At 40.5% G+C, this 27369-nt stretch overlaps 1 protein-coding gene across 1 annotated transcript in view; it reads right to left on the bottom strand.

Annotated features, from left to right (window-relative positions):
* Positions 1-14383: 14383 nt before the first annotated feature.
* Positions 14384-27369, bottom strand: part of MAPK12 (mitogen-activated protein kinase 12) — a 39481-nt gene continuing 26495 nt past the window's right edge. Inside the window, exons 6-12 of the mRNA XM_082308901.1 lie at positions 25916-25963; positions 21820-21934; positions 21083-21154; positions 18856-18935; positions 17992-18070; positions 16219-16392; positions 14384-15399 (exon numbers count right to left, since the gene is read on the bottom strand). Coding sequence (XP_082165027.1) covers positions 15329-15399; positions 16219-16392; positions 17992-18070; positions 18856-18935; positions 21083-21154; positions 21820-21934; positions 25916-25963 — 639 coding nt within the window. The 3' untranslated portion in view covers positions 14384-15328. The remainder of the gene's footprint in view (positions 15400-16218; positions 16393-17991; positions 18071-18855; positions 18936-21082; positions 21155-21819; positions 21935-25915; positions 25964-27369) is intronic.

The following is a 27369-nucleotide window of genomic DNA, read 5'->3' as shown; positions in this document are numbered from 1 at the left end:
TAATTCAGTCATTTCTGCTAGCTGTCTTCTGTAAGGAAAGAGTGTCATTTATGGGAGCTTCTGATTCCTCTCTTTTCTGTCAGTCACTGGGTCCAAGATGTTAGCTGGGTCAAATTCCTTACCCTGTGCCATTTTCAATGTCATCATTTACTAAGGAATTTGCCAATTTGACACTTCTTTTTGCTACAGCCACAAGCTGCTTTTAAGCAAGTGAATGACTTCTTTGGCTGTGCTTCTGTTTAGGCTTAATTATTTTGATGTTCTTCATGAGCAGATGCTACCTTGAAACTCGGTTTGACAGCAAGTCATTATCATTTATCATGTTTAGCAGGAGTCTCACAGAACATTTATTAAAAATGAACATGCAAAGTAGATTGCCATTGCTTGGAGAGTGCTTCAGGTCAGGCAGATGTTGGCTCCTTGGCAGAAGCGTGAGCTGCAGCAGCTGCATTGCTATGCCATAGAGTCTCCTTTTTTGCAAATGGTCAGCTGCTCATTGACATGGTGTGGAAAAAAAACATCAGGCAAATATACACACAGCTTGCTTTTGGGAAGAGAGTAAACTGTGATTTGCTGCCACACCAGCTAAACGTTCAAATTACACAAAAGCTGGCAGAGTCTCAATATTTCTAATCGTAACAATATATGCTTGTAGAGGTTGCTTGAATAAAGACTGTCTAAAACGAAAAAAAAATTAGTTTAGCGAACTATCAAGAGAATTGCAGTGTCTGCATACATTTCGAGTGGGCAGCATAAAATACAAGACTTGAGGATTTAGAGAAACTTCCCTCTCGACGTCTGGACCCCAGCTAACGCTCTTTGAAACTTCTGAAGAAAGCTGCATGGTTGTTCCCTTAGCCAGGGGCTGTATTTATGGGTCCTGGATGTGAGCAACTGGTCACCTGCTGATGGACCCTGATAAGGGGAACAGCGGCTGGAGGCTCGCTCCCTGCCCACCTCTGTGTCGTCTCCTCTGACTGTTACCAGGGAGACAGACAGAGATTAACCAGGAGCCACCCATCAGACCCCAGTAAGAAATGGGACTGAATTTTTCTTCAAAGAAAGTAGGGGTTTGGGAGCAAACTACCAGATGTGGGGATTTTTGGTTTCATCTAAACACTTGTTGCAATATTTGGCTGGAGTCATTTTTATCTGAAGTCTAATTGCAGAGATGCAAGGTCTCAGACAAGGATCAAAGCCGTTAACTGCGCACCCCGAGTCGCAGAAGGAGGCTGGGGAGAGGCGATCAACACTCTGATGACAGCTTTGCTGGACCAACATCCTTACTCTGTGAGGCAGGATTTATTTCATAATGCTTCCTTTGCTTTATTAAAAAACCAATAAGGCACGAATGGTATCTGTAAAACAGTGGAGGAAGAGTCACAGATGGTTTTGATAAAGCCTCGTTAATTTATTCATCACAATGGCTTTAGCATTGCTTTAATTTTTAAAGAACAGAAATACTGTATTTTCTTGTAAATCTGTAATGCAAATAGTTAAAAGCTCACTGCCCTGGCATACTGAGCTCTGTCCTTATTACTGTTAATTGATTAACTGAGAGGAAAGTTTGTTTTAATAGTGAAAGAGAAAGACAATGCTTTGGGTGACCCAAACTTAGTTTCTGAGTCTGCCAGAAGCCTCCTATTGACGCTGTAACCCCGCTGCATTGCACTCCTCCACACACAGACTCTCCTGGTTAACGCTGCGGGGGGGATGCTGAAGTTAAAGGTATCGGAATATGAAGCGTTCAGATGCTACAAGAGCCAGGAGGAGGCATGTAAACACCCACACAGGTTCCAACATTATCACCTAAAGGCACAAGGGTGCTGAATACTATACAAAAACTGGGTAAGTAGCATTTCCTAAGTAGGCCAGGTAAGTCAGGGATGGGAAAAAGGCATAGGAAGATTAGATGACTTGCTAATCAGCTAGCGGCTAATGCAGGCATACAACTCTGAGCTTTGCCATCGCAATATTCATTGACCCACTCAGCTTTCAGGTCTCCTGTCAAGCAATATTTTGGTCACTGCAGAGCAGGACAAGTCGCATAAAGAGAGTTTATGGGAAGAACTGAAACCCTGTGCTGACTTACTAGCGGCATGCTCACAAAACTGCATTCAGGCTATATCCTGTGTGCTGCATGGCAGGGTGAAGCAGATTGCTTTCAAGGTGGCTGAAAGGAGGAGAGAAGTGCTGGAACGATTATTGTTAAGAAAGTGAAATTTTGCTCTTCCGTCATAAGCAGCGCAGCAGGCTCAATAGTGGTGTTATTTTTGCTCCAGGGGTAAGCAAATTCCGAATGATGGCTTTCAGGTGTGAGCAAAATACAGTCTGTCTGAATGCACGGTTTCATACTATTGATCATGTACCAGACGAGCACCTTCCACAGAGAGCCAGTAGTAATAGCCACTAACTATTCTCTGTTTTCCCCCAGGTAAAAAATTAAACTTCTTAGGGGTTGGTGGTTTGTTTGGGTTGGTTTTTTGTTTGTTTTTTTTTTTTTTTGATAGGTATTGTTTTGCTGGTTTGGCTAATACTCCCTATTTTTCTTTTTAGTTTTTAGTCAGTTTTACTGGGTTTCAATTTAATTTTACTCTGATTTAATTCTGTGGAAGAAGGACCATTTGACAAATGGGGCATCATGTATTTCAGGCACAATTCTTGCTCTGCAGAAAAGCTCCTGTTTCTTTTAGACTTAAGCAGGTTTTGCAGTATTTTGGCAGCTGGGCTGATTCTGGTTTTCCCTCTGTCAAACTTCCATTGTAACTGAGTCCCCTCTTATGCGTTGTCACAAGCAACCGCAAATTAAATAAAAAGCGAGGTTCAACGGAGAGCACCCCAAATCGTTTCCAAACCTCTGTGAACGTAAGGGAGTACAAGACTTGTTTCATAGGAAGGCAGGGGAACAGCTGTTTGGGCTACAAGTAAACAGCAAGTACATACCAACTATTTGTAGTCCATTGAGAAAGTAAACAGGGTCATCTTGTCTATTCCCCCTGATTCTTTCTTTGTCTGTGGCCTGTAGCCAGCTACTGATCATCAAGATAAGACGGAAACACATTAAGTCTTGAAAATTATGTCTGGCTTCTGGCTGTCACTGGAGATAGCTCTATCAGTTAAGCAAGTAAAACTGTGGGTGAGTGCTCCGCTGACTCCAGCACGCCTGGAGCCCATCCCTTTTAAGTTGCTTGATGGCATTTTGCATCTAACTTCTATGTATCCCAGCCACCCGGAGGAATGGCTCTCAGCATCTGACATAACAGCACATGGGAGGCCAAACTCACTTCACTTCAACGCCGTGGGACCTGAAGCATCTGTTTAAAAGCCAAACTTCAGCCTGAGCAAAATGCTTTGCTGAATAAGCAAAATTAAATAATGGTTGTAAGGTTTCACAAATAAATAAATGTGCGTCAACTATCTGAATTAGATATTATGGCCAAATCTTCTCTAAGCAAAATTCCCTCTGGCATTAGCATGATTTTTTTCTTGAATAATGATGGTAAAATGTAATCTCTTTCCAGGCATTGAAAATGTATTTAAATCTAAATAATCAAAACAAGTGTTCCTGTTGCAAATGTTTTTGGTGAACTGAGATGAAAACAAAGATTTGTCGAGAAATAGAGTTACACCCTGGACATGAATTTCAGATTCTGGTTGTTGGAATCCCGGTAGGGTTTTTTGGTTATAAATTTCTCTTTGAGCCATGACTCATATTGTTTTTAAGGGTGTAGATATACATTTTAAAATTTCAAAAAGAAAAAAACATTTTCTGGATAAATCCTAGCCTTTATTTTTAAGTTTCTATGTCAGAGTATTTTTTGAAAGAGACTTTTTTTCTAAAAGCATTTGCAAACTTTTTCATTCAAGTACACATGTGCATACTAAACTTTGGGTGGCTTAATTAAAACAAATAGCTGAACTCAAGTGTGTGTATAGAATCAATATTCAAAAACTGTTTGGGGACTCACAGAAAAGAAAATATATTTTTAATTGTGGCAATTACAAATTGCTTAAGAGAGTAACTGCTTCGCAAATGAGTGTGCCCATTCATAGATGCATGGCATGTAATTGTTACCTGACTGCTATGCAAATAGTTCTTGTCTCTTCTGTTCCTTGAGCTCTGTGGACAAAGGGGAAGGGATACTTGCTAAAGGTCTGAATATTCTTTACTGATTTTCATTCTCCCCATTTTAGATATTCCCTTGCACATACCTTCTGGAAAAGGATGACCACAAAAGACAGCCTTTTGGAGCCTTTAATCATAGAATCATAGAACCATAGAATCATAGAACCATTAAGGTTGGAAAAGACCCTTAAGATTGAGTCCAACCGTCAACCTAGCGCTGCCAAGTCCACCACTAAACCATGTCCTTAAGCACTACATCTACCCGTCTTTTAAATACCTCCAGGGATGGAGACTCAACCACTTCCCTGGGCAGCCTGGTCCAGTGCTTGACTACTCTTTCAGTGAAGAAATTTTTCCCAATATCCAATCTAAATCTCCCCTGGCACAACTTGAGGCTGTTTCCTCTTGTCCTATCACTTGTTACTAGGGAGAAGAGACCGACCCCCACCTCGCTACAACCTCCTTTCAGGTAGGTGTAGAGAGCAATAAGGTCTCCCCTCAGCCTCCTCTTCTCCAGACTAAACAACCCCAGCTCCCTCAGCCGCTCCTCATAAGACTTGTCCTCTACACCCTTCACCAACTTCATTGCCCTTCTCTGGACACGCTCCAGCACCTCGATGTCCTTGTAGTGAGGGGCCCAAAACCGAACACCGTACTTTAACGCACCTTCTCACTCCACCAAAAGACACATTTGCTATTACAGCTGTCACTAACCTACTTTTTTTCAGTATTTCCCGTATAACTCTCAAGGAACTCAAAATGTTTTTTCCAGTTTCAATGAACGAAGCCACTGGCCTTTTGTGTAACCCATTTCGATTACAAATGTGTAGCCAAATCACACCTCTGTGTGAGCAGTGAAGAAGGCGAGAGAGAGCAGGACCACCGCACTGTGGCAAGCGACCAGCAGGACCATGCCAGGCGTTAGCTGGATCATCACAGGCAGCTCTACACATCAAATGTGATAATGGCTTAACAGCCATTACTTCTTTTTGAATCAAACCTTTATGATTTTCTCTATGTTGTCATACAGGGATGCTATCCCTGTAAATAGTCTGTAAGTCTTTTTGTCTGTCTGAGAAGACATCTAGAAGAACAATTATGTAAAAGTAAGCAGATTTTCCATCTTATACACTTGTTAAAGCTTTTTATATACAGCCTGATGGGGTTACATAGTGCCTTCTCATAACACTGTGATGCCGAGCCCTCAAAATATGCAAAGACCTCAGCAATTGCTCCTATAGAGAGCATTCATATTGCCATAGCAATTCCCACAGCAGGCCTGAGAGCCAAGTCAACTGCTCCATCCCCACTCCTCCATTTTGTGGGACGGCCCCCTGGGTATTCATGACAGACTTTAAATCCTCTGCAAAGGGGAAGAATTCAATTAAAAAAAACAACCAACCAACCAACCAAATCAGTCTTCAAACAGAAAGCATAGATGCAATATGCTTTAAAAGAGATGGGGAAGAAAATAAGTTTTTTCTTTCTTTGGGCCTTCAGTCCCTCAGAGTTCAGAGGGCAGATGTCAGGTTCCTTCCCTTTCACCGTGGCTTGTGTCGCACACTGCCTCTATTGAGATCAAAGACATTTGGTTTCTATTACCCTATCTCGAAGAGAAGTTCACTGATAAAGAAGTCTCCACCCTAATGATTAAACCCTATTTGGATTTAAATACCTGGGCAGAGCCCTTCAGCCTGCAGGCCAGGATTAGAGGGTCCATGACTCCAGCGCCCATTTGCTAATCTGGATGCAGACCGCGCATGGCCTGCCTGTGAAATGTTGTGTCATTTGGCTTTTGCAGCCCTTTACCCTCATCCCAGGGCAATCTTTTCCTTCCAGTGGAGCTACTGGGAAATGAAATGGAGATGAATCCATCCTAAATAGTTACACAACAGCAAGAGCTGAATAAAAAAGGAAAAATTATAGAGCAATCATTTAGAAATGGCTCAAAATCAAACAGTACCTAAACGATCTTTAAAACTGTCGCTTACTTCTAATTTGCTTATGAAGCTCAGGGACGGACAACCAGAGAAATAGTTAAATTTAAGGTTAACCAGGAGAGGCTGTTTTTTTTTCTTTGGAACCATTTTCATTCTCTAAATAGCATTAAGGGTTTCATGCTGGTTGCAGTGACTGAAGATTGATAACTGTATCCACAGGAGGCTCTTTTCATTATGGAAACCATAGAGGAGCAAATAGTTTAGAGGGGAAGGTATTTTGAAATTAGACTCAGGAGCATCCAGAGACAAAAGATCTGTGATTGCAGCTCTAGTTTCAGACCTTAAAAGGAGCATGTTTGCCTGACATGTTTGCTTCTTTAGCTTTTTTCCCTGGTAATGTCTGTCTGATAAAAGTTATCACCACTCCCCGTAAGCCTTGCCGTGTTATATCCACATCTCTACTACAGCATTACTACTGTTACATGTACTAGGGCAGACAGCTTTTTTTGTTTGGTGAGAGAGAAAAATATTTGTAGAAGATGATACATCCAGAGAGTGTAACCCGAGCACTCCGTTGTGTGGGTAAATGCTCTGTATTTCTTTTCTTTTTCTTTTTTTCTTTTTTTTTAATAATTGGGTGAGATTTTGCCATCCTTACTTATGCTGAGTAGTGTTTTTCTTCCTGATATTCTGTGAAAATGGAACAGAAGTAGTGGAGTTACTGACAGGCTGATCCTGTACCAAAGGAAGGCAATGATAGTTTCCATAACCCATGATTATATCCTGAAAGCCAAGATTCTGCCTGTTTTGCTTATGCTGAGTGTTACAATACATCCTATTGACGTCAGTGCATTTCACATCGCATACCTTGGTGTGAGCAAGACTGACAAAGGTGGCCAACATAAAGAGGCCACCCATTCCCCCTTCTTGGTGAATTATCTTTCAGGAGATTATATAAAAACGTTTGGTTTGGGAACGTGATATTAAAAAGGGATTTGGTATGGAAGGTACTTTGCCCTGCCGTATGGCTGACTGAGTAAAATATCCTCATCTTAATATCTTGGCTCCAGCAAGGGATGCTGCAGGTGCATATGCCAGGCTTTAAAGTAAACAGACAGCTTATTTCCCCATGCTTACCGGAGTCCTTACACAGCCATTCCCTCCCTGCACGCCAATGGGAGAAGCGAGCTTGGGTCTATGTCCATGCGTGTGAGAACATTCACTTGGCTATTTCTTTTTTTGAGGATTAGTGGCATTTGATTTACTTGGTAGGAACACTGCCTGAGTAGATAAAGCTAACACAGAAAAATGAGGGGAACTACTGCTTCAAATTCTGCCTACTTCCAAGTTTTAATTTTTCTCCTTTCCAAGAGCAATGGACCATTCCTGGTTCAGGCTCTTCATAACCAGCCTTACTGACATGCCCATGTTTTTTAAGGCCTAACATTCCTGGACAAGAACAAAGAGACTTAGTCTTCTTTAAACCTACTAATTTGTCACAAATGATGTATGAACCTGGTACTTCATGATCATGAAGAATTTATTAACCCTAAGGGAGCCCTCAGGCATCCTCTGGTATGAATTTGGCACATTAAGGCAAGTCAATCTTTCAGGCACAGTGATGCTCGCTGCTTGCTCAGCTTGGCTCTTCAGCCTTTCCTGAGCATTTCTCATGGGAGGTCACGCTTACCCCACTGCTAAGATTTGAGGTTACAGTGCAAAGTGAATTTTCCCTTTACATAAATAATTTATATCTTAAATTTCTTTAATGGTGCAAAACACTAGCTATGGAAAGCAATTCAAAAGCTGGAAGACATGCGCGAAGTTCATAACATTAATCATATCAAATCCAGGTGATCAAACCCACTAATCCAGCCATAAAGCATAAAAGGCTATAAAATCCATTGAGAAACCTAAGGAAAAGTAATTAATGTTCTGTTTTAGAGACTTTAAATGGCAATACTGAGTAGCTATAGTAATTATAGTTACAGTGAGCTGTTTGTGAAGAGAATCCCACTCGTTTTAGAGTCTCCAGATAGTCACTTGTTTACATACGGTCATAGTTTCACACCTGTTCTGATGATAGTTCAGTGACCTTAATGTAAAGCATTAGCAGAGTGTTTAGAAGCTGAAAGGGGAGTCACCTTTAAAGCCTGTAATGTGACATGGGATGGGGACTTCATTTGTGTCCCTGGTGATTTAGCCCTCCTGCTCTGCTGGCAGGCACCACTCCATCTCAGCATTCACAATATTCTCACTTCTGTGGTTTTACCTCTCTGACGAGTCCGACTGTTTATTTAAGATATTAGTGATGCCTTCGAAAAATCCTCCTGTATTGTCTTTTCTTTCTTTAAAGGAAATCCATGCTCTCTTGCAGTTATTTTGCTTCCCATCTCATCATTACCTTTTGCACAAATGCATCATGTGTGAAAAACTTCATTAGGGCAAATGATGTTGTCATGACATTTACTTGGTCAAAATCCTGTTAATAACAAATGAGAGACTCACAGCAACTTATAGTAGGTTTGCCAAATGGTAGTGCAAATAATACACATTATTTCCATTTTATTTTGGAGCACCGCCAATAAAACTTTTCAGCTTGACCCTAATTTAATGTAAACCACCATGTTTAGGCCAGGGCAGAAGCAGGGGAGCAGCCAGGGACAGCCCCAGCCCCAGGCACGGGGCACCTCCCTGGGGATGGGGACAGGCCAGGCTGAGACATCAGCCCGTGGGTGGTGGTGGCTCGGTGGGACCCATGGCCGGACATACGGCCACGTGGCGGTGGGAGCTGCAGCTCAGGCAGGGCCAAGGCGAGAGCCTCAGCTGGAAGCGGCTCCTCCAGGCCAGGGTTTGGCCCCACGACATCTGGGAGCCTCTCCCCAGGGTCACCGCGGGGAAGGGGCCACCCTTGGCTGCACTGGCTCTGAGCTGGCCCCCAGCCCCGGCAGCCAAACCTCCAGGGAGGCTCTCACAACCCTCACAGCAGAGCTCACTGTCACACTTTCCTAAACAACTACTCCACAAAGACTGCATTTTTATTATTTTATGGCTAGAGGACAACAGCACAAAGAGATTACAGTCATACACACCCATCAGTTTGGGGTGAGCACAATTTTCCAGGCACCATTGGCTCTGTGGCCATGTCTGTGCTAGTAAATTAGCCACGCCTGGAGCGGTTTGCTGGATCTAAGAAGTCCAGCTGGCAGGAAACCGCCCAGCTCCAGGCTATGAAAGCCTCTTACCCTCCAAAGCCAGCTGACAGCACCCCACTGCCTGTTAGGAGCACCACCCCGCCACCGCCAGCTCCTCGTGCCAAGGGAGTCGCAGGGAGACCGCAGCTGCCCCGGGCCAAAACTCCGTTAGCGATTACCAGAGCAGGCAGCTGAAGTTCAGCACCTGGAAACACTCCCAGCCCTGGTGAGTTCGCTAGTGCAGAGCCCACGTGTCCAACGCGCAGCTCCCACTGGCTTGCACGGGCAAGCTCAGAGCCCTCCCTGCTTGCAGCAGGCACCGAGGTCTCCAGCCAACCAGCCAAAACACGAGGAACAGTCAAAGGCAGCTTTGGCAGACGTGGGGATCATTTTGGCTACCACAACCATGAGACAGTACTTTCACGTCCTGCACTCCGCCTTGTCTTCGTGATCACATAGTTGCCACCTTCTGCTGGGGGGCAGGAGCTATAATCTCTTCTGGTAAAAAAATCCTAACACATTCCTAGAGAAGACTTAGCCATTACCCTCAAGGAAAGCGATACCACATGATGAAAAATAACATACTATGTGATAAAACACATGGACAAGGAACTCACGATCACCTAGGTAAACTGTGTTGACAGTAGTAATGATATGGACAGATTGAAACTGTTGAGACTACAATGAACTCCTGAGATGAACCTCCTTGTAGCTACATTTTTGCCTAGAAATCCAGAATTAAGATCCCTAGCTAACACACTCACTGGAGATGCCTTACATTTAATGTAATCATTTAAATGGAATCAAACATGTGCCTGATTTGATCATCTTGTTCCAGCAAGGTGGAACAACATAGATGTTTGTAGATGAACCCACATTTCTGAAGGATGCTTTCTGGGGAGTCCCCTGCAGTGTTGCGCTTCCCTCATCAATATGCAAACCTGTTCTTAAAAAGGTGCCCTGCTTCAAGACTAGCAGACATTTTGTGTGCACCAGTCATGCTTCCTCGTTGTTCAAAGTTTATACTATGTTAATTTTCTGCATTAAATAAAAAGTCTTCTTGAGATTCTTTTAAGAGTTCAAACTCTAATCAAAAATACTTGGTTACTCCAACCATGCTTCAGGATTCTTCCTGTGTAGCAATTTTGATTCCTTATAACCGACCTTTATTTTATAATGTCCTAGATCTTGAGAGAGGGATTTGCTTAGAGAAAACTTTAGTTAATGCTTTTCTGATTACACTCCTCAGACATGTTTTCTCTCCTTACAGTAGCACACTACCATTTTTATGAAAAAGGAAATTCAAACTTGACTCAAACCCAAAAATGTAAGGAGTTTCCTAGGAACAGCAAAACGGTTGGACACAGGCCAAAGTGGTGCTACTTGGCGGCAGGCAGGAACTCGGTCATGTGCAAATGGGGCTTTTAAAATGCCTGAAAAAAAGCTGCCTTGGCCCAGGCTCCCAGTGGACTAAACACTCGTGGTTTTCTGAGCAGTATAATTTTACTGTTATAGCCTGTGATAATATTAGTTATAATAACAATGAATTTCCCATTAATATCAGACTGAAGTGGATTAGGTGGCAGTCTATCACAAGTATCGCTCAGAGGAGAGCCTCGCTGCTGCAGGCACCGTGCCAACGCAGCAAGAGACGTTCCCTGCTGCCTGCGCGCACGTGCCCCCAGCACGCCGCACGGCAAAACTGACAGCCTTCTCGAACGGGGCCTGAGCAATTTCTTCCACTACATTTCATTTGGTTGCTTCTCTGCTTGCCTCATTTTGCCTCTCAAAGATAAGAGCACATTCAAAATACTTCAATGAAAGGCATAAGAGTTGCATGCCTGAATCACTCAAGCTTAGCTGGGAAATGCACCTTGTCATTTACAGATGAAGACGACCTTCGAGTGAACTAGAAAACTCCATCACGGAAATGTAACGAGGTTAAGCGTAAAGGAGCTCTGTTTGCAGAGCAGGATAGCAGCAGACAAAAATAATGAATCCTTAAATTACTTCCCTTGTCCCCACTTACCTCCTTGCAGAGGGATGCTGTTCCTGGTGGCTAAGCAGCATGCATCATTCCCATGCCCGAGAGCTGCATGTGGTTGCTAGGTGGCAATGCAGTTTTTAGATCCTTATGTTACTATCCCAGAGGGCTGCAAATAATCTGTGCACAAGAGCTGCTCATTAACGGGTAGTCCCTGAAGGTTCAAAGAGTGTCTGTATGATGGAAGTCCTTCTCCCTTGATCTTTCTCCAACTTGCGCTTCTGAATTCTTAAAGATACTTAGGAGGAGATTTTAAGTGCTGTAGTCCATGAAACTGCTTCTGGTATTATTTGACTTACACAACCAGTTGCCCTAAAGTGTATTCAGGAGATGGAGAATTAATCAGCAGAGACAGCAGGTGTTATCAGCCCCTATTCTCTCCCTGGTACCTGCAGGGACCATCTAAAGCCCTTCAGGAGTATTTCATACCAAGATCCAGTGAATGATAGCATCTAACAGATGCTTCATTCTCTGACAACCTTAGCTGAAGCAGACCAGAAGCATCTGATACTTGTATTTGAACAGCAGACCAGAAAGTAGGAAGCTCAGAGAATCCCACCCAGCTCATATGCCTGCTAACTCCGAATAAAAAACGAAGTGGATCTTCCAAACACATTTTGCAGGACGCTTATTAGCACTCACCTCAGTGTTATCCCGTAAAAAACGCAGAAAATAATCAAGAAGTGAAATTGTGAGCCACATCTGGCCCACAACAACATATTATCAACATTCAACATGAACGATGAGTCTTCAATGCAATGAAGACTAATAAGGGGACAATCGTGCTCTAGAACAGTCAGGGGGCACGTGGGTTTCCAGGGCAAAGGCCCCATATATCCTACTAGAACTCTGCTAACTCAAATTTCCCTGTCCAACTCAAAGATGTATATGCTTGATGACTGTCAGTCTGACTTTGGCTTTTAAAATCAGGCTGAGGAACGCAACTGCATTTAAGGACTGAAATCCTGTCCTTCAGAACAAAGCAGAGCTGTCTGGTAAAATCCCAAGATGCTGTAAGAAATAATTAGGTGGCAGCAGGACAATCAGATCAGCTCTCTGGCTGACTTAAAGTTTGGAAAATGGGAGAAAGGTTAGGATCTGTGGTCTGACTAACTTCCAAAATAAACTACATCAGCAGCTCATATTACATGAAATGTACCTAAAATATTAGGTTTCATACAGTTCCCTTATATCAAAAATACTATTTTCAGGAGTGATTATACATTTGGGAATACACATGGGGAAAATAAGACCATTATTGTGTAAAGAACAACCCCCCAACCTTTATTTTTCACAATACATTTCAAATACATGCAGAACGTATTTACATTTCTCTTTAAGGCAAACAGAAACTGGGTTCTTATTCCTGAGTTGCTTAGCACCAGTAGAAATAGCAAATAAAAATGTAGGAAATGTTGTCTCTCCCTTTGAAGCAACAGCTGCCTCCCATGCAAAATATTTCTGCTTTCACCTTGCATTTCTTTTAATGAGCTATTTATACTAATGATCTCTGTTGCCGTTTGGAGCCATTTCTGCAGATTTCAATCTCTTAGCAGAAACATCTTGCCAAGATGTGACAAACTTTCCATTTTTGTTATTTTACCTTACAGACTGTTTGCTGACTAGAAAGCACAGCAGTAGTTCTGTCTTTGCTGGCACATGCATCAAGGTCTTCTCTTCAGTTATTTTAAGAGTTTTGTATTCCCCCAATGTCCAGAAAAAACTAACACTATCTTCTTACGTCTTTCTCATGTGGACTAGCTGCTTCTCCAATACTATGTCACGATTAAGAGAGGGAAACGTTCACCTCAGCCAGTGGAGGTTTTTAGGGCTTGACTTCACTAAAGCTAAAGCGGGGGGAACTGAAAATGCCCATTGAAGTGCTGGCATTTACAAAGAAAATGCAAACCAGCTTTTCAATGAAAAAACATGCTCCCTTGAAGTCTAACATTTGAGCCATTTGCATTATCTCAAGACTTTAGACATTTGTTAGAATTTAGGATGTTGAATTTCCATTTAAAATACAGAGGGAGCATTTTCAAAGAAGTTCGTGGCATTCTTCCATTGCCCTTGACTGGCTCTATCAAACCCATCAATTCCAATAGACAGTTTTCTCCCATGACTTTTAAGAGGACCACTGGGCATGATCCTAAAAGAGAAACATCTATTCTGTAAAAAATATAGTTCCAGTTCCTATTTAAGATAAGAGTGTAGTCCAAGCACAAAGTCAACAGTGGAAAATGGGGTATGACTCTTAAGTGTGCCTTCCTCAGTGACCTGTAGTGTGGAAAAATGTTTTGTTTCAAATTACATTCTCTGCTTTTTTGCATGCATTCCTGAAACTAAAGTTTTTAATGACTTGTCAAATACATCAATAATTCAAGGTTTCTTTTACCATATAGTCTCTCTAGGTGCCCATCTCAGCTAATCAATGCTTATCACAATTTTTAAACAAATGCTAATATTTACAGGTGTTTAACTTAAACATTCATTGAAAGAAACAGAACAACTTGACTAAACCTTGATTAAACTTCTGGTTTAAATTGGTTATTAAAGCAAAAGCCCCCAAGTAATTTCTTAGTTCTTTTCCAGTTATTACCTTGTAAGATCAAATGTCTTTCTTCACAACTGTTTCACTTAGTAGCAACACACAACAGCATATTGCATTGGGAATAATCCACATTCAAATCGTCAACTGTAAAGAGATTACCTTTCACAAGGACAAGCAATCTCACAGAGAAATTCTTCACCAAACGTTTGCCAATTTCTTTTTCCTACCTCTGAGAGATTATTACAGACTAAGCACCTAGGAAAATAGAATAAATTAATCCAGACAGTAAGAGGAACTCATGAAGTGTCTAACCAATATCCCATCAGGAAGCTGACTCCCTCTGGTAAGGCACCTCCCAACAGAAGGTCTGAGGATTCCCCCCCCCCCCCAAGTAAGATGAGTTCAAAAGGCTAAAAAAAGGAATGGTTGTTATTCTGCACCTGGAAACACCTCTATACACTGTGAACAAAACAGCTGGCTGCAGGTATTCCCAATGAACAGCTGCAGCATAGCATTTTTAGCCTCAGTTTATTTTCTGTAATGCGACCCACCTGCAGCTTTATTTCTAAAATCGGCACCACTGATTCTACAACCAGTACATCCTCTGAGAAGATGTACTTTTTCAGTGATCATTTCAATACTAAGATGCTAGAGAGATTACAAAATTTTAGAAAGTCTTTAAGAATTTCTCCCTGGAAATCCTTGATCCCTAGTCTATTACACAAAGAGACTGCACTGTATTCAGAGGAAAATATTGTACCCCTTGGCAGTGATTGTTTACCTAGTGACTGTTCATCTAGTGCGTTTGTCAAATCTTGTCCTGCTACGCTGGCTACTTTGAAAAAATCTAGGACATTGACACTTCTCTGCTTCTTGCCTCTTGCCCAGATCTGTCAGAAATGGCTGGAGCTCAGGTTCTCCTCCACTCACACAGGACAGAGGACATAGGCATTCATTTTGGCTGGGCCTCCGCTACCCGCTGCACTAGCTGAGGCAGCAGAAGCTGATCAGCCTCCCCAGGCGTCTTACCAAGGTGAGATATTCCAGAGGAAGTCACAGGAATACTTCTGGCATTCGAGACAGTTCAATGGCCTTGGAGAGCAGTCATGGCACATCTCTGACGTGCTCTGTGTCTCAGCTTGCTTAGGGTGCTAACTTGCACTCTTCTGATCTCTGATTTGAAGAATTAGTCCTACCTGCTCTTTCGAGGATGGCACCAGGTTACCACAGTCTGAATCCTTTCGTGCAGAAGGAAGAAGTTGTAGGCAAGAATAAGTTTCTGGACAGTTTTGAAATGCTACTTCCAAAGGCACCAACTTCTACATGCAGCGTAAAAGACATTGCTCTTTCTTACAGTGCAGATGAAACAGATTACATCCAGTTTATTTATAAAAGTTTTATACACCTGAAATACCACAAACATTTACAACTTTCCTGCTTTCTTCTGAGTTCCGAACAGACCGAGTCATGCAATTACACCGCTGTCTCCTTTGACTCCGATGTCTGTGGTGGCTTGAAGTTCAGTATCTCTTTATATGTAATGCCTGGAAAAAAACAGAATAAACATAGTGTTGCTGGTCTAATCAGAAAAGGAGCTGCACAGACACGAGCAAGGTGCAACCCCCAGCATGGTTAGGCTCTGATCTATGTCAGGAAGAGAGAGACCTCTTCAGGCAAAAAGGAGAGTAAGAGTACCAAGGATTGCTTTTTCACCATTTCAGATTTGAAGAAGTAGCCCAATACTGAAATGTTATAGGTGCTTTCAAAGGGATGCGAGCATTGACTTTACAGTATAGGGGGCAACATCCTCAGAAAGAGCTACTGAGCACATCAGCTTTAGAAGTCAAGCCCTCACTTAAAATCCAAAATACGAACCTCTGGTGTTAAGTGAAAACTAGTTTCAGAGTTAAATCTCTGCTGAGATAGATCTGTCTTCTGTTCCCAAGAGAACCCAACTTAAAATTAAGGCCAGAAACCGTTGCAGTCCTATAGAGCCAACAGTTGAGGAATCTGTTTGCCTGTCCTATCCACTGGAAGGAACATGTTACAGAAATGGTTTCTTTCCTACGTTGCAGAAGATGGGAGGACAGACACGAGAAGGAGAAGGAGGAGGAGGAGGAGGAGGAGGACAAGAGCCTCTGTTAGGAGGCAGAGAAGAAACCTTTGGGGATCGTTCCAGGAGGACTTGATAAGAGGAACGCTGGCTTATCAATAGCTTTTCTCTACCTTAATGCTGTCTACTTTGTTCCATCGAAAGCAGAGAAAGTAATTTGTAAAGGTATATATACATATATATAATATTCCTATTTCTGGATAGCCTTTCTATCTGGTCATTTGTTAAAACATCACAAAACTAAACTCACGCTTCCACTCATCTAGCGGAAGATCCATGTTATCAAATGTGTCGTCATATTTCTCAGCTTCAGTTTCTTCCTCAGGATCATGAATTGGTTCAAAGTAAGGATGCATCAAAGCCTCAGCTGCTGTGACTCGCTTCTCTGCATCCAACACCAGCATCTTCTCCAAAAGGTTTACAGCTATTGAACAGAAAACAAACAGTGCATTCAAATCACACCAATGATTCCAGCTTGTACACAGTAATGTTGCCCTGGAGATATTCCAAATAAATACCCCGAGTTGTAAAGCAGAATCATTGGGTGTTCATTCTATAGCCAGCGGGGCCCATCTGCATGACAGAATAGCTGGGATGTGTACAAAGCCTGATGCAACGCAGAGATGCTCCCTTGCTTCTGTACGCAATACAGCCACATCACCTCAGCTAATGACTTCTCTGCTCCAGGACCACTGTCCTTGGGGCCTTCCCAGGTGTCTTTCATCACTGCCGCCACTGTGTTGTCGTTTAAGGTACATCACAACCTGACAGCAGGAGAATGAACAGATGGATGTAGAGCTAATGAGGATTGCTCTGTGTGTGACCAAATCCAAGCCCAAGTACACTCGGAAGTTCACTAAGACAAGTCAGTGGTCCATGCTCAGAATCTCAGTGCTGACTTTGTCTGCTATGTGTTTTTGACCTCAGCCAAAACAATCCAGGAAAATCTTGTATGTTCCTCTCCAGTGGATTTTGGATCAGGTTCACTGTTAGACTGTCAAAATGGGCTAGTGTAAACAGAGATGATGAATGATTTGTTTATTCTTTGTTTTTCTATGCTGAAAGAACGTTCCTGGGTTGGGTGGAGCAGCTGACATTAAGAAGAGGCAGCAGTGTGGGACAGGATGCTGCAGCTCCTGCTTGCCACATCACGGATTCTCTCCAGCCTTCTGTCCCAGACCATGAGCAGTTAGTTGTTCTCTACGTAAGGAGCAGCCAAATGGGCACAGAAGCAATAGGAAGAAAAGTCCTAAAAACTAAATGGAAGTGTGTAGAGTTTGCTGTAATGGAGGAGGTCAGCGAGCTAACCATGCAGTCAGGGTAAGAACTGCTTATGGATCATGGGTTTTTCTACTGTATTTGAACATACAATTTTAACTTCTTAAATTGAGAAGATTCAATTGTCCTAATTGATATTCTAATAAAACTGGCTTTGTGAGTGTTCAGGTCATTGGGGAATGGGTAAGGTTTGGGCAGAGCCATCTCAGAGCTCTGGCTGCCTCTAGTTATGTCACAGTTATGCACACTTGGTATGCTCTTCTGGCTGTTTAGATCTATCAGATCCAAGCCAGTGCTTCTCAGGAATGCACAGATGTTTCTCAGGATGTATTCATTCCATGACTAAAATGTCAGCTTTCTATTTGCTTGCATTTCTACTGTAGATCAGATGGAGCTTTCAGAACTATATTTCCAATATAATACACAGAAAAAATTATTACATATATTTAATTTCCCAAGGCTCTTGATAAAGCTGCTCCAGTAAAACCATTAAGCAGATGCTGGATCGGAGCCTAAAACACAAAATATTTCTTTTTTTTGACTCTTCTAAGAAACATCTGATTCCTGGCAGGGTCTACACTTGGCAAAGTTCAGCCACTAAAATCAAAGTTATGAATTATGGAAAGCAAGAGATAGAAAAGCATGAAAATCATCACATAACCTATCACATGACCGATACTGCTGCTGCCTCCAATGCAAACACAAGAACAAGACAAATTGTACTCATCCGCACAAACTGTCTTACCCAAAGGATTCGCATACTTCAAGATGGATGCAAAATCTTTTTTCTGGACTTTTGGGAGGCTTTTGATATAGTTTTTTGCCTTAAAAGAAACATGAATATTAAATTAGACCTTTGCCACCTTTGTAATGTGACAATATTAACTATATGCTTAATAGGTAACTCACCAATGCTTTGATAGCACATTGTACAGATGGATTTTTTTGGGGTCATAAACCCTGATTATATTCACCTTCTTGTGGAAGGGAACTTTTTTTTTTAAATCAAGCCTTAAAACTGTGATTAAGAAATGATAATGTAAAGCTTTAATTATTAGTGCTAAATATTTAATATATTAATTAGAATAAATATGTATGCATAATTTGAAAGAATGTCATAGTGAGTTTACAGGAACCTTTAGAAGTAAATCTTATACAGTAATTCATTAGTATTTAAATTGTATAGTTAGTCTAATGATTAATTTTAGGTTTTTTATAGTAGGTGCTTAAGGATTCTAGAAGGACATCCACAAAAGAATCGGAAAGACGAAGTGAGAGACATCTGCAGAGCAACTGGGTTTTCTGAATAGGTTCATGTTTTCAGTACATTTCTGATAAAGGTAGTAATGCATCAGCTCAGCTGTTTATATGGTACACACTGGAAACTTTGAAGTATTTAAATATATAGATTTTTCAAGTGTCCTGATCATTTTCTGTGCCCCCTTAATCTCCAGTAGCTATTCTGGCTGTGCAAAGCACTTCAAGGCAGAGATGTACCATCGGGGTCATTTCAGTAGTCAATACATACTATCTCAGCCAGTCTATGAACTAAGCATGGCTTAAGTCAAATTAAGACATGTAAAACCAACTGACAAAGCAGAATACTCACATCTTGACTCTGCAGTTTTTGAACAAAATCTTGAGTTGGTGTACCTGTTATTTTCATTATTTCTGTGAGTTGGTCCAGATCTGAATACCAGAAATAAGGAACAAAGTCTTTCACCATAAAACTAAACACTTTGCAAAAACTGTGAGTTTCTTCGCTATCGGAGAATAAAGCAAAAATCATAATGCAAGGACTGAACAGAAGATTCATAAAAGATGAGATGAAAGTTCTCCGTTTTTCTTGCAAAAGGCAAAGACACTGAAAGCACCTGAAATAAAATATCCTATAACTTGGGAACACATAATTGAATCATCTGCAAACTCCTCTAGCATCATCAGGCCTCCCCCATATTTTTGGTCAAAATCAGTCCAAAACCATTGGAATATCTGAACAATCAACACATGTATTGCATGCATTGCCCTGGTCTATCCAATCCTTAGGTGACATAGAGGCAGGAGAAGTCACAGGGAACATCAGGTGGTATGATAAACGTAACAAAAATCAGAGGAAGCCAGTCTGTGCTAGTTCTTCTCCATATTGAGAAACTTCAAGGAAAAAAATTAATCCCTCTCCTCCTCATTTCCCACAGGCTTAGCTCAATTCCAGATGCTAAGCTGTTGGAGACATTGGGGTAAGGCATCAGAACGCTCCCTAGTCTTCTGTGTCCTAAACTAGCACAGATTAATCAGCAATAACAGTAGCTGTTTCAAAGAAGAAACAGCACATTCACATAAGGCTAATGCAGCAGGGAACAGCTTTATGGCTTGCTTGCTATGCTGGTAAGAGCAGCAGATGAGAAGCGAGAAGCTAGATCAGCGGTTGGCACACGAGGCTTCTACTAACGTCTGCAGAAAAAGGCAATGGTGGGTAACGCTGATGAAATAAATAAATAGATAAAATCCCTTACCTAGTTTGCAGGATAACATATTCATATTAGTAAAACAAAAATCCCTTAAGTTAGCTGTTTTCTTATTCACTTAGCCACAGCTGAACCCATGGCTGCATTTCCCTGACAATAGGTAATACTGATTCATGCACTTAAAGGCCAGCAAGGACTATCATGCTGGGGTTTCCTTCGTAACACAGGATGTAGAACTTCAGCCAAGAGTTCTGAAATCTCCAAAACCCAGTATTACTAAAATACTAGCTTTTCTACTCTTACATTTACAGTGCAACTTGAAAATTATGACTCATTCATTTCCTTATTTATGTACCAGAATGCTCAAGGTTAGCATTAGTTGGGAAATGCTATGTTAGTCAACAGCTGTTCTTTGGCAGGCATTTTAGTATTTTCTTGTGAAGAACTAATGCGTACTTAAAAACTGTACAGCTGAAATAATTTGATGTATTGTACTTTTCCACAGTCCCAGTCATTTTTTTGGTGAATGCAATCTTCCTTTTTTATGTTTTTCCTCACAAAACAGGAATAATATGATCCATGCAATGAAGTCCTAATCTTACATGTAAGTACTTAAATACAAATATAACTAAAATAAACAATTGTGATTCTGTGATTCTGTAAACAAGTATTTGCAGGTAAGCAATTTATTGACTGGAACTCCACAAGGGGAAAAGCAGTGCAAAATGATTAGGCTGAGCTGTCAAACATACAAAGCTGGGAAACAAAAAAAAAGTAAAAAATTCTTGTGGTCTTCTATTAACACCGTCCTCTATTAACTATCATAACTACTACTGCCACTGAAGTATCACTTGAGGTTGAATTATGGCTTAATCTTAACTATTTTCTTAATTCCTCAGCAGTGAAATGATAGGACTAGATGTTTTCTGTAAATCTAAAACATTTTGCTAGATGTTACTTACATAACATTTTTTGGTCGAAGTCTCAAAAAGCATGACATGGACTAGCATGTGCATGTACGTCCGTATCCTACAGCAGAATCTTCTGTATGTGTTCTGGAGTTGTGGAATCTATTACTAAAAAAATCAAAATATGCCTTTTCTATGATCACAGAACCTTTTATCTGATGATTTAAGATGTGATTGAAAGAACACCTCTCTTCCACTATTGAAAAAGTTCAGTAATACAAGTTTTAATTTCGCGATGTGCAAAAGTGGTACAGATATCAAATAATCAATTAATGAGAGAGGTGCAAGCCATTTTACTATTCATTTCAATTTATGCTCATCAGTTTTTGAACAGTTCTACTGTATCACATCAGAACCTCTCATCATTTTCTTACATTAGTGTCATAAATTCACTGAAGGATACGATCGTTTCCTTTGAACAGAGGCCTCCCTGTTATCATCTCAGCCATTATACAGCCCACAGACCAGATGTCAACTGAAAAAAAGACCAACAGTCACATTAAATTGCTGAATACTTGTCCATTTAGCTGTACATAGATTCTAATTTAAAACATATTTTAAAGAAGTGTAAAATCTACCTTTATAGCCTGTTACAAAATAAATGAGTGCCTTGCCAAGTATGATGAACGGCTTAAGTAAAACTACCAGCCTTTCTAATTAGCAAACGGGAGATAATCTGATACTATGCAGAATCAGTTTCTCAGTAACAGGCAGATGCATGTGGGAAGTAAATTTTCAATGCTTTCAAAAACTTCCATAGCTATCCTAGCGTTACTTGAATTCCCTCCTGCCATTTTCCCCTGTCTGTTCGAGTTACAATCAGCACATCTTTGCAGGAAGATGACAGTCAGGTCAGAACACAGGAACGTAGACCAGACTGTCACATCTGTATACATTTATACTGCTTTTTTCCAACCACTTTGGCACTTTCTGTTACTCTCAGAAAATAGACAAAAAAGCTCCCAAACTCACAACCACCAAATGATTACCTGCAATTTATCTACAAGGAAGTTTTGCATAGTTACGTTGTCATTTCCACCTCCAATTTCTCATTCACTTCAGAAACAAAGACTTGCTTATATATTCCCTGATTCAGTGAATGCTTCAGCTCTGTTAAGACTTTTCTGAAGAGATGCTGACCTGTTTGCGTATAATGCATCCAGTTAAGTATGACCTCTGGGGCTCTGTACCACCTTGTAACCACGTAACCAGTCATCTCGCTGTCTGTATGCCTTGCCAATCCAAAATCCAGAATCTGTAGTGGAAGCACAAAGTACATCCTGATCAGACAGCTAGTTATCTATTTTATACAGACTTTACAAATGCAGAAAATAAAGGAATTAGAGCATTCTGCAGAGACTGGCTTATTTTTGCATCTTTTTTCTCACTGAAGTGTCTTGTTCTCATTTGAAAAATCAAGACAGAAGTAGCAAGGAGCTTTACGATTTTTGTTCCCATGTTAGATGGTAACATTGAAAATATACCATAAGAGTAAGGAATTACGATTATTTACCCCCCCCTTCAGTTTTCCCCAACCTACTGCGTCAACTACAGAACAACCCTCTGTAAGAAACGCAGGGTCAATGCAATTTTTTTAAAGGATTATGCACAATTCAGCTTATTTCTAAGACTCTCAGATACTTCTCTCTAGATATAGCAATGTGTACTGCAGCAAGATTAAAAATGAATGTTATGGCCTTTCATTAACTTCTACAAAATTGGCTAATGTAAAGGCCCACCTGTATGGACCTTCAAAAGATGGTGCCAAAGGACATGGCCAACACCGAGGAACACTCCTGTAATGACAGTCAGTTCATAGTTTATCATGAGGTTCATGCTTCTAACAAGAAGCAGGCGTCTTGGGTAAGTAACATCTATTCAAGATAAATCATCATCATCCACAGATACTGGAATATGTAGCTTTACATGCATAGCTATGCACTGGCTTCCATGTGTATCAGGCTTCATATATATTGACAGGGCAGACATTTTAACTAGGACCACCTGTGCAGTAATATACCAAGAGTGATGTTTTTGTAGTACTCTCTGTAATTAAATATTTTAAAATATTTCAGGATAGTTTCATCATTCCCTGGAACTAGCAGAAAGGAAAATTATATTTTCATTCATAGATCAAGAGTATAAAATGTTACAGCTTATCTTTATTGCCATACTTGAAACATCATTTCCACATCTTCCCCATAACTGCATAACCCACTTAAAATCAGGAACAGGATGCCAAGGGAGACATTTTTATTCTTACCAATAAAATACAATTGATTGTGGCCAAAGTTACCCCTCAGAAATTTGGGTACAAAAGATTTACTGGAATCAGAATATTTGCAGTAACAAAATACACTTTTATATACAGCTTTCAAATTTATTCTACACATACAACACACATTATGTCTTTCCAGTAACACCGGGGGAGGGGGTGGTGGAAGAAAAAAGAAAGTTTACGTAACAGGTCAAAAGCCACATGTGGTACCATCTACCCTGTCACAGCTTTTTAGGCCTTTTCCATACTAAGGCTTGTGACACTTGGAGTTGGAGATGGCTAAAATATAATTTGGCTTTGTATTTTTGTAAAAGCAGAAAACGACAGTGAGAATTTTTTTGCATTATGTATTAACTTCAGGATTTCTTTTCATTTACATATTCATTAGGCTCAGGAACAAGTGTGTCCTGTTAGTACTTAATATTAACATGGTACCACTTCAACAACAATCTTCACGTGAAACTATTATTCTTATACTCCAATCTTCAACTTTTCAGCCGAAACTTCCAAAGCAATTTTCAGAGCTAGTTTGAAAATCCTTTTTATAATGCAGGAATTATGAAAGAGAGAGCAAATTCCCCTCAGCTCCTCAAGGATAAGCTCCCCTTCTACTTAGCAAACTTAATTTGCTAAGAGAAGAAGAGAAGGGAAGAGAAACATGTACAACTGCTTTTTCTAAATCCTCTTTTTTTTCCCCATCACCCTGGGACCCACTCACCACCTGGCCACCTACAAGCCAGGAGGAGACAACGGCTTTTTGTGTTAGATGGGGAAATTCTGAAATGACAGGACTCTGAACATTCAGGTCGGTCTCCAAAGAGTAAGAAATTGTAGTACAACAGCTAGATACAAGTATATAATTTGTATGTTGTATGCTAAAAAACATCTTTGCAGTGTTGCATCAACTTTTATTTTATTTAATTAAGGGAGTGCTTCACAACCTTTGATCTTCTTCGGTATCCCCCACCTTGTAGAGTTAGACTTTTTGTATTTATTCTGAAATTCTCATATAACTGACCTACTCCCATAAAGTCTAATGTCTCTTTTAGGGAGGAAATCTTGGCCAAAAGATGTAAATGTACTTAGATATCAGGACACAAAAGCCCCCATTCAAATGTACTGTTGTTTTGTGGGGATGTTTAGGCCAGTCATGATTCAAGCACAGGATAGAAGATGTAGCTTGATTTTGTAATTAACTGGAAACCCCTGACTAGCCTTTCAGATTGCTAGAGCTAAGAGAAGATAGGTGACAAAAACAATTCTAAAAATTAATAATGATCTATTAAAATACAAGAATAGAACTAACTGGGGTCTGGAAGCAGTCTGGGGTTACTATCTCTACACTCAAAAGAATAAACAACATTCCTAAAACAAGCAGTGTTGAGTACTACATAATTCTACTTCATAATAAAGAATTGGCTTTTTTATAACAAAGTCATTCTACATAGCCAAATAGATGCATTTTTACTAGGTCCGGGTACATTGCGTAATTATTTCTGAAGTACAAATATTATCCACTCTAACAGGCTTTGAAAGATTTCCAATACATGTAAGAAACTGCTATCAGAACTGGTCAGATTCAGTACTTCAGTTCAATGATTTAGAAGGAGGCTTGAGGTGACAAACATTGTGCAGGAGAAGATGGACTCCACTCAGAACGTTTCCAAGGAAGTGGCAACATCTACACTTCAGGACAGATACTTTCCACAATGGGTGCTACAGCCGCAGCCTCCAAGAGTGCATGCCAGCTAAGCCCAGTTTCCATACTGGGAAGAGGTGTGGGTGTGCACCGTCCTCCTACCCATCTTTTGAGGGAAGCCCCAATGGGTAGGATGAGGAGAGTCACGGTACATGCCAGTGCTTGCCCCACTCCAGAGAAGCAGCAACCAGGTAATACAAGAAATGCCGTAAAGTGCAACTGTCTTGCAGCATAGCAACAGAAACAGCTAATAGCTGAACTACAGTAGGCTGAATTAGGAATTGTCTCCCTTTAATGATTTTTTTTCCTCACTACTTCAATTAAGAGCAACAATCAAGCAGAACTGATATATTCCTGCTATGAAATACACTGTAATCTACATGCAATTGATACTACTGCTAGTTGTAACAGTGCAGAAGAAATAAGATGTTCTTGCTCGTGGTGAGCAGTATGTGATTCCTCTCATGCTTCTCCGAAGTGATTAGCTGCAACATATCGTAAAAACAGTTCTCCATTACAGCTCTTATCCGACTGTAACCATGCCATGATTTTCTCTTGAAAGTATTTTTAGTTGAGTGACTGCATACTAGTATTCATTGCAATATACACATCACACAGGAAAAGGCTGAGCAAAGTCAGCAACCGCTCCAACGATGCTGTGAATATAGCAACCTGCGGCACTGACCTCACCAGAAATCCTCCCCTACATCTTGGAGTCAACCCCCATCTCCCTGCTGTGAGCACTGGGTACCAGCTTCCCGGAGTGTCCTGTCTGGACTGGATGTTTTCAGCTGGGATGTCCTGGGCAACGTGTCCAGCTTGAGCTGCAGCCACTTCTTGTGCTTGGCTGTAGAATGGTCTCAGAAATTGATCATCGCCTCTGCCATTCATATGAAATGCACATTTATGTCAGTGAAGGGCAGACAAAGAGGAGGTGAATAGATTTTCACTATTCAGGGCTTTATTTTTTAAATAAATATTTAATTATTCTGGCGGCGACTGAAGTCAGACAAATGGGAAAATACTTATAAGAAGCCGTCTCTTGTAATTCTTCTGAAGATTGTTACCACTGCCCATCTGATCTTCTTCCCTTCCATTTTCCAGCGTTCCCCTATTTTTCCATGACTCCTCAAAGCCTGTGCACTAAAAGCCTGGCCCATCACTGAAACCAGCCAGCACGCCTACAGCTGTTGCACCTGTTGTTTTCTGTGGTATATTTCTAATACATCTAACTGTTTTTTCAAATAAATATATCCTACCTTCAATTCACAGTCTTCATTTACTGCCAAGTTTCCAGGCTTTAGATCCTGTAATCAGATTTGAAATGGATGTTATTTATTTATTTTACAGCAAGCACAATAAAGCACACTTTCTTTCTTTCATTTAGGTTTAATGGTTTTCATACAACTACTTAGAACAGCAACAGGTAAAACAATGTCATAAATCTAAATTAGAAAATTAAATATAACAAATAATGGAAACAAAGACACAAACTTGAGTATATTTGGCTTTTTTCCAGTATGTTTTCCCCCCAGACACAACTTTTTTTCTGCTAGAAGTCAGGAAAATACTTGCCAGTGAAGGAACTCACTCATCTTACTGTGAGTGGGGTTTGGACATAAATTTGTTGCATTTAATACTAACACCACAAAGTTAAAGATTCACGTTTATATTTCTGGACTGTACACACTGAATATCAAAATAGACTTTAAAAAGGTTCCATAACCTGACAGACCTAGGAGGAGTACTGAAGGAATCAAACAAGATTTTACATAAAAGCCTATGCTCTCTTCTGTGGGAAAATCAATTTCCTAATGAAGTCAATTGAATGGAGACAGCAACATGAAAAAAAATTCCCTTAAGCCTCTTTAGCTCCTGTAGGGACTTCTAATGATCTTCAAAATTTGTACTTCTAAGTTTAGCAGCAAAAGGAAGAGTACTGGCAACGACTAAGAAGATTTTGCAACGTCAGTGACTCTTAGACATTCACAATTATAAAGAGAAAGAAAAAAATCAGATATGTTTTCCTTCAGCTTTTGCAAACCTTTGTTTGTCACTTTAGCACGAGACATTTAGAGAAATCTTCTCTCTGAACTTTTTATCAGGCATCCAGCTGTTTAAGTTTTAAGATCAGAGGGACTTTGGGGAGAAACAAATTGGTGCAAAGAACCATAATGAAACTGAAAAGCTCAAGAGACATCAAGAGGGAGCTTAGAAAAAGTCTAAGCAACTGTAAATTTAGACCACGGTCACAGCAGCCATAGAAATAAAAATATCAATTTATTACACTATTTTGGCAGTTTGCGTAGTTTCCATGTCCAGCTTAAAGCTACTGTACAATATGCACTTTCTGTGACATTCCTGATATTTTATTAAAAATGGCCAGTTTCTACTGGTCTGATGCAGTATTTTGGGAAGTTATGCTGCTTGGTACCAGAAGGGCATCATTCAGAACTCCTTCTTCACAGTGCTAAAGTGATTTTAAGTGGATTTTAGACACAGCAGGAATTCCAAGAGAATCAGATGCTTACTTTCTCTCAGAAAAAAATGAAGTTTTCAAGGCTCTAAAATTTTGGACTATTTTTTCACTTTCTACATTTTCATTCCCCCCCAACTTCGAACATTAACATGATGTTTAAACAACATTTAACATTGCTTTTAAAAGTTTAATCTTAATTTTTAAAAAAGCCAGAAAAAATGCTTATCCATCTCA

Source organism: Platalea leucorodia (genome assembly GCF_965183815.1).
Source record: "Platalea leucorodia genome assembly, chromosome: 4".
Lineage (NCBI taxonomy): Eukaryota > Metazoa > Chordata > Aves > Pelecaniformes > Threskiornithidae > Platalea > Platalea leucorodia.
The sequence above is the reverse complement of the archived record's forward strand: the minus strand, read 5'-3'. Positions and strand labels throughout refer to the sequence as shown.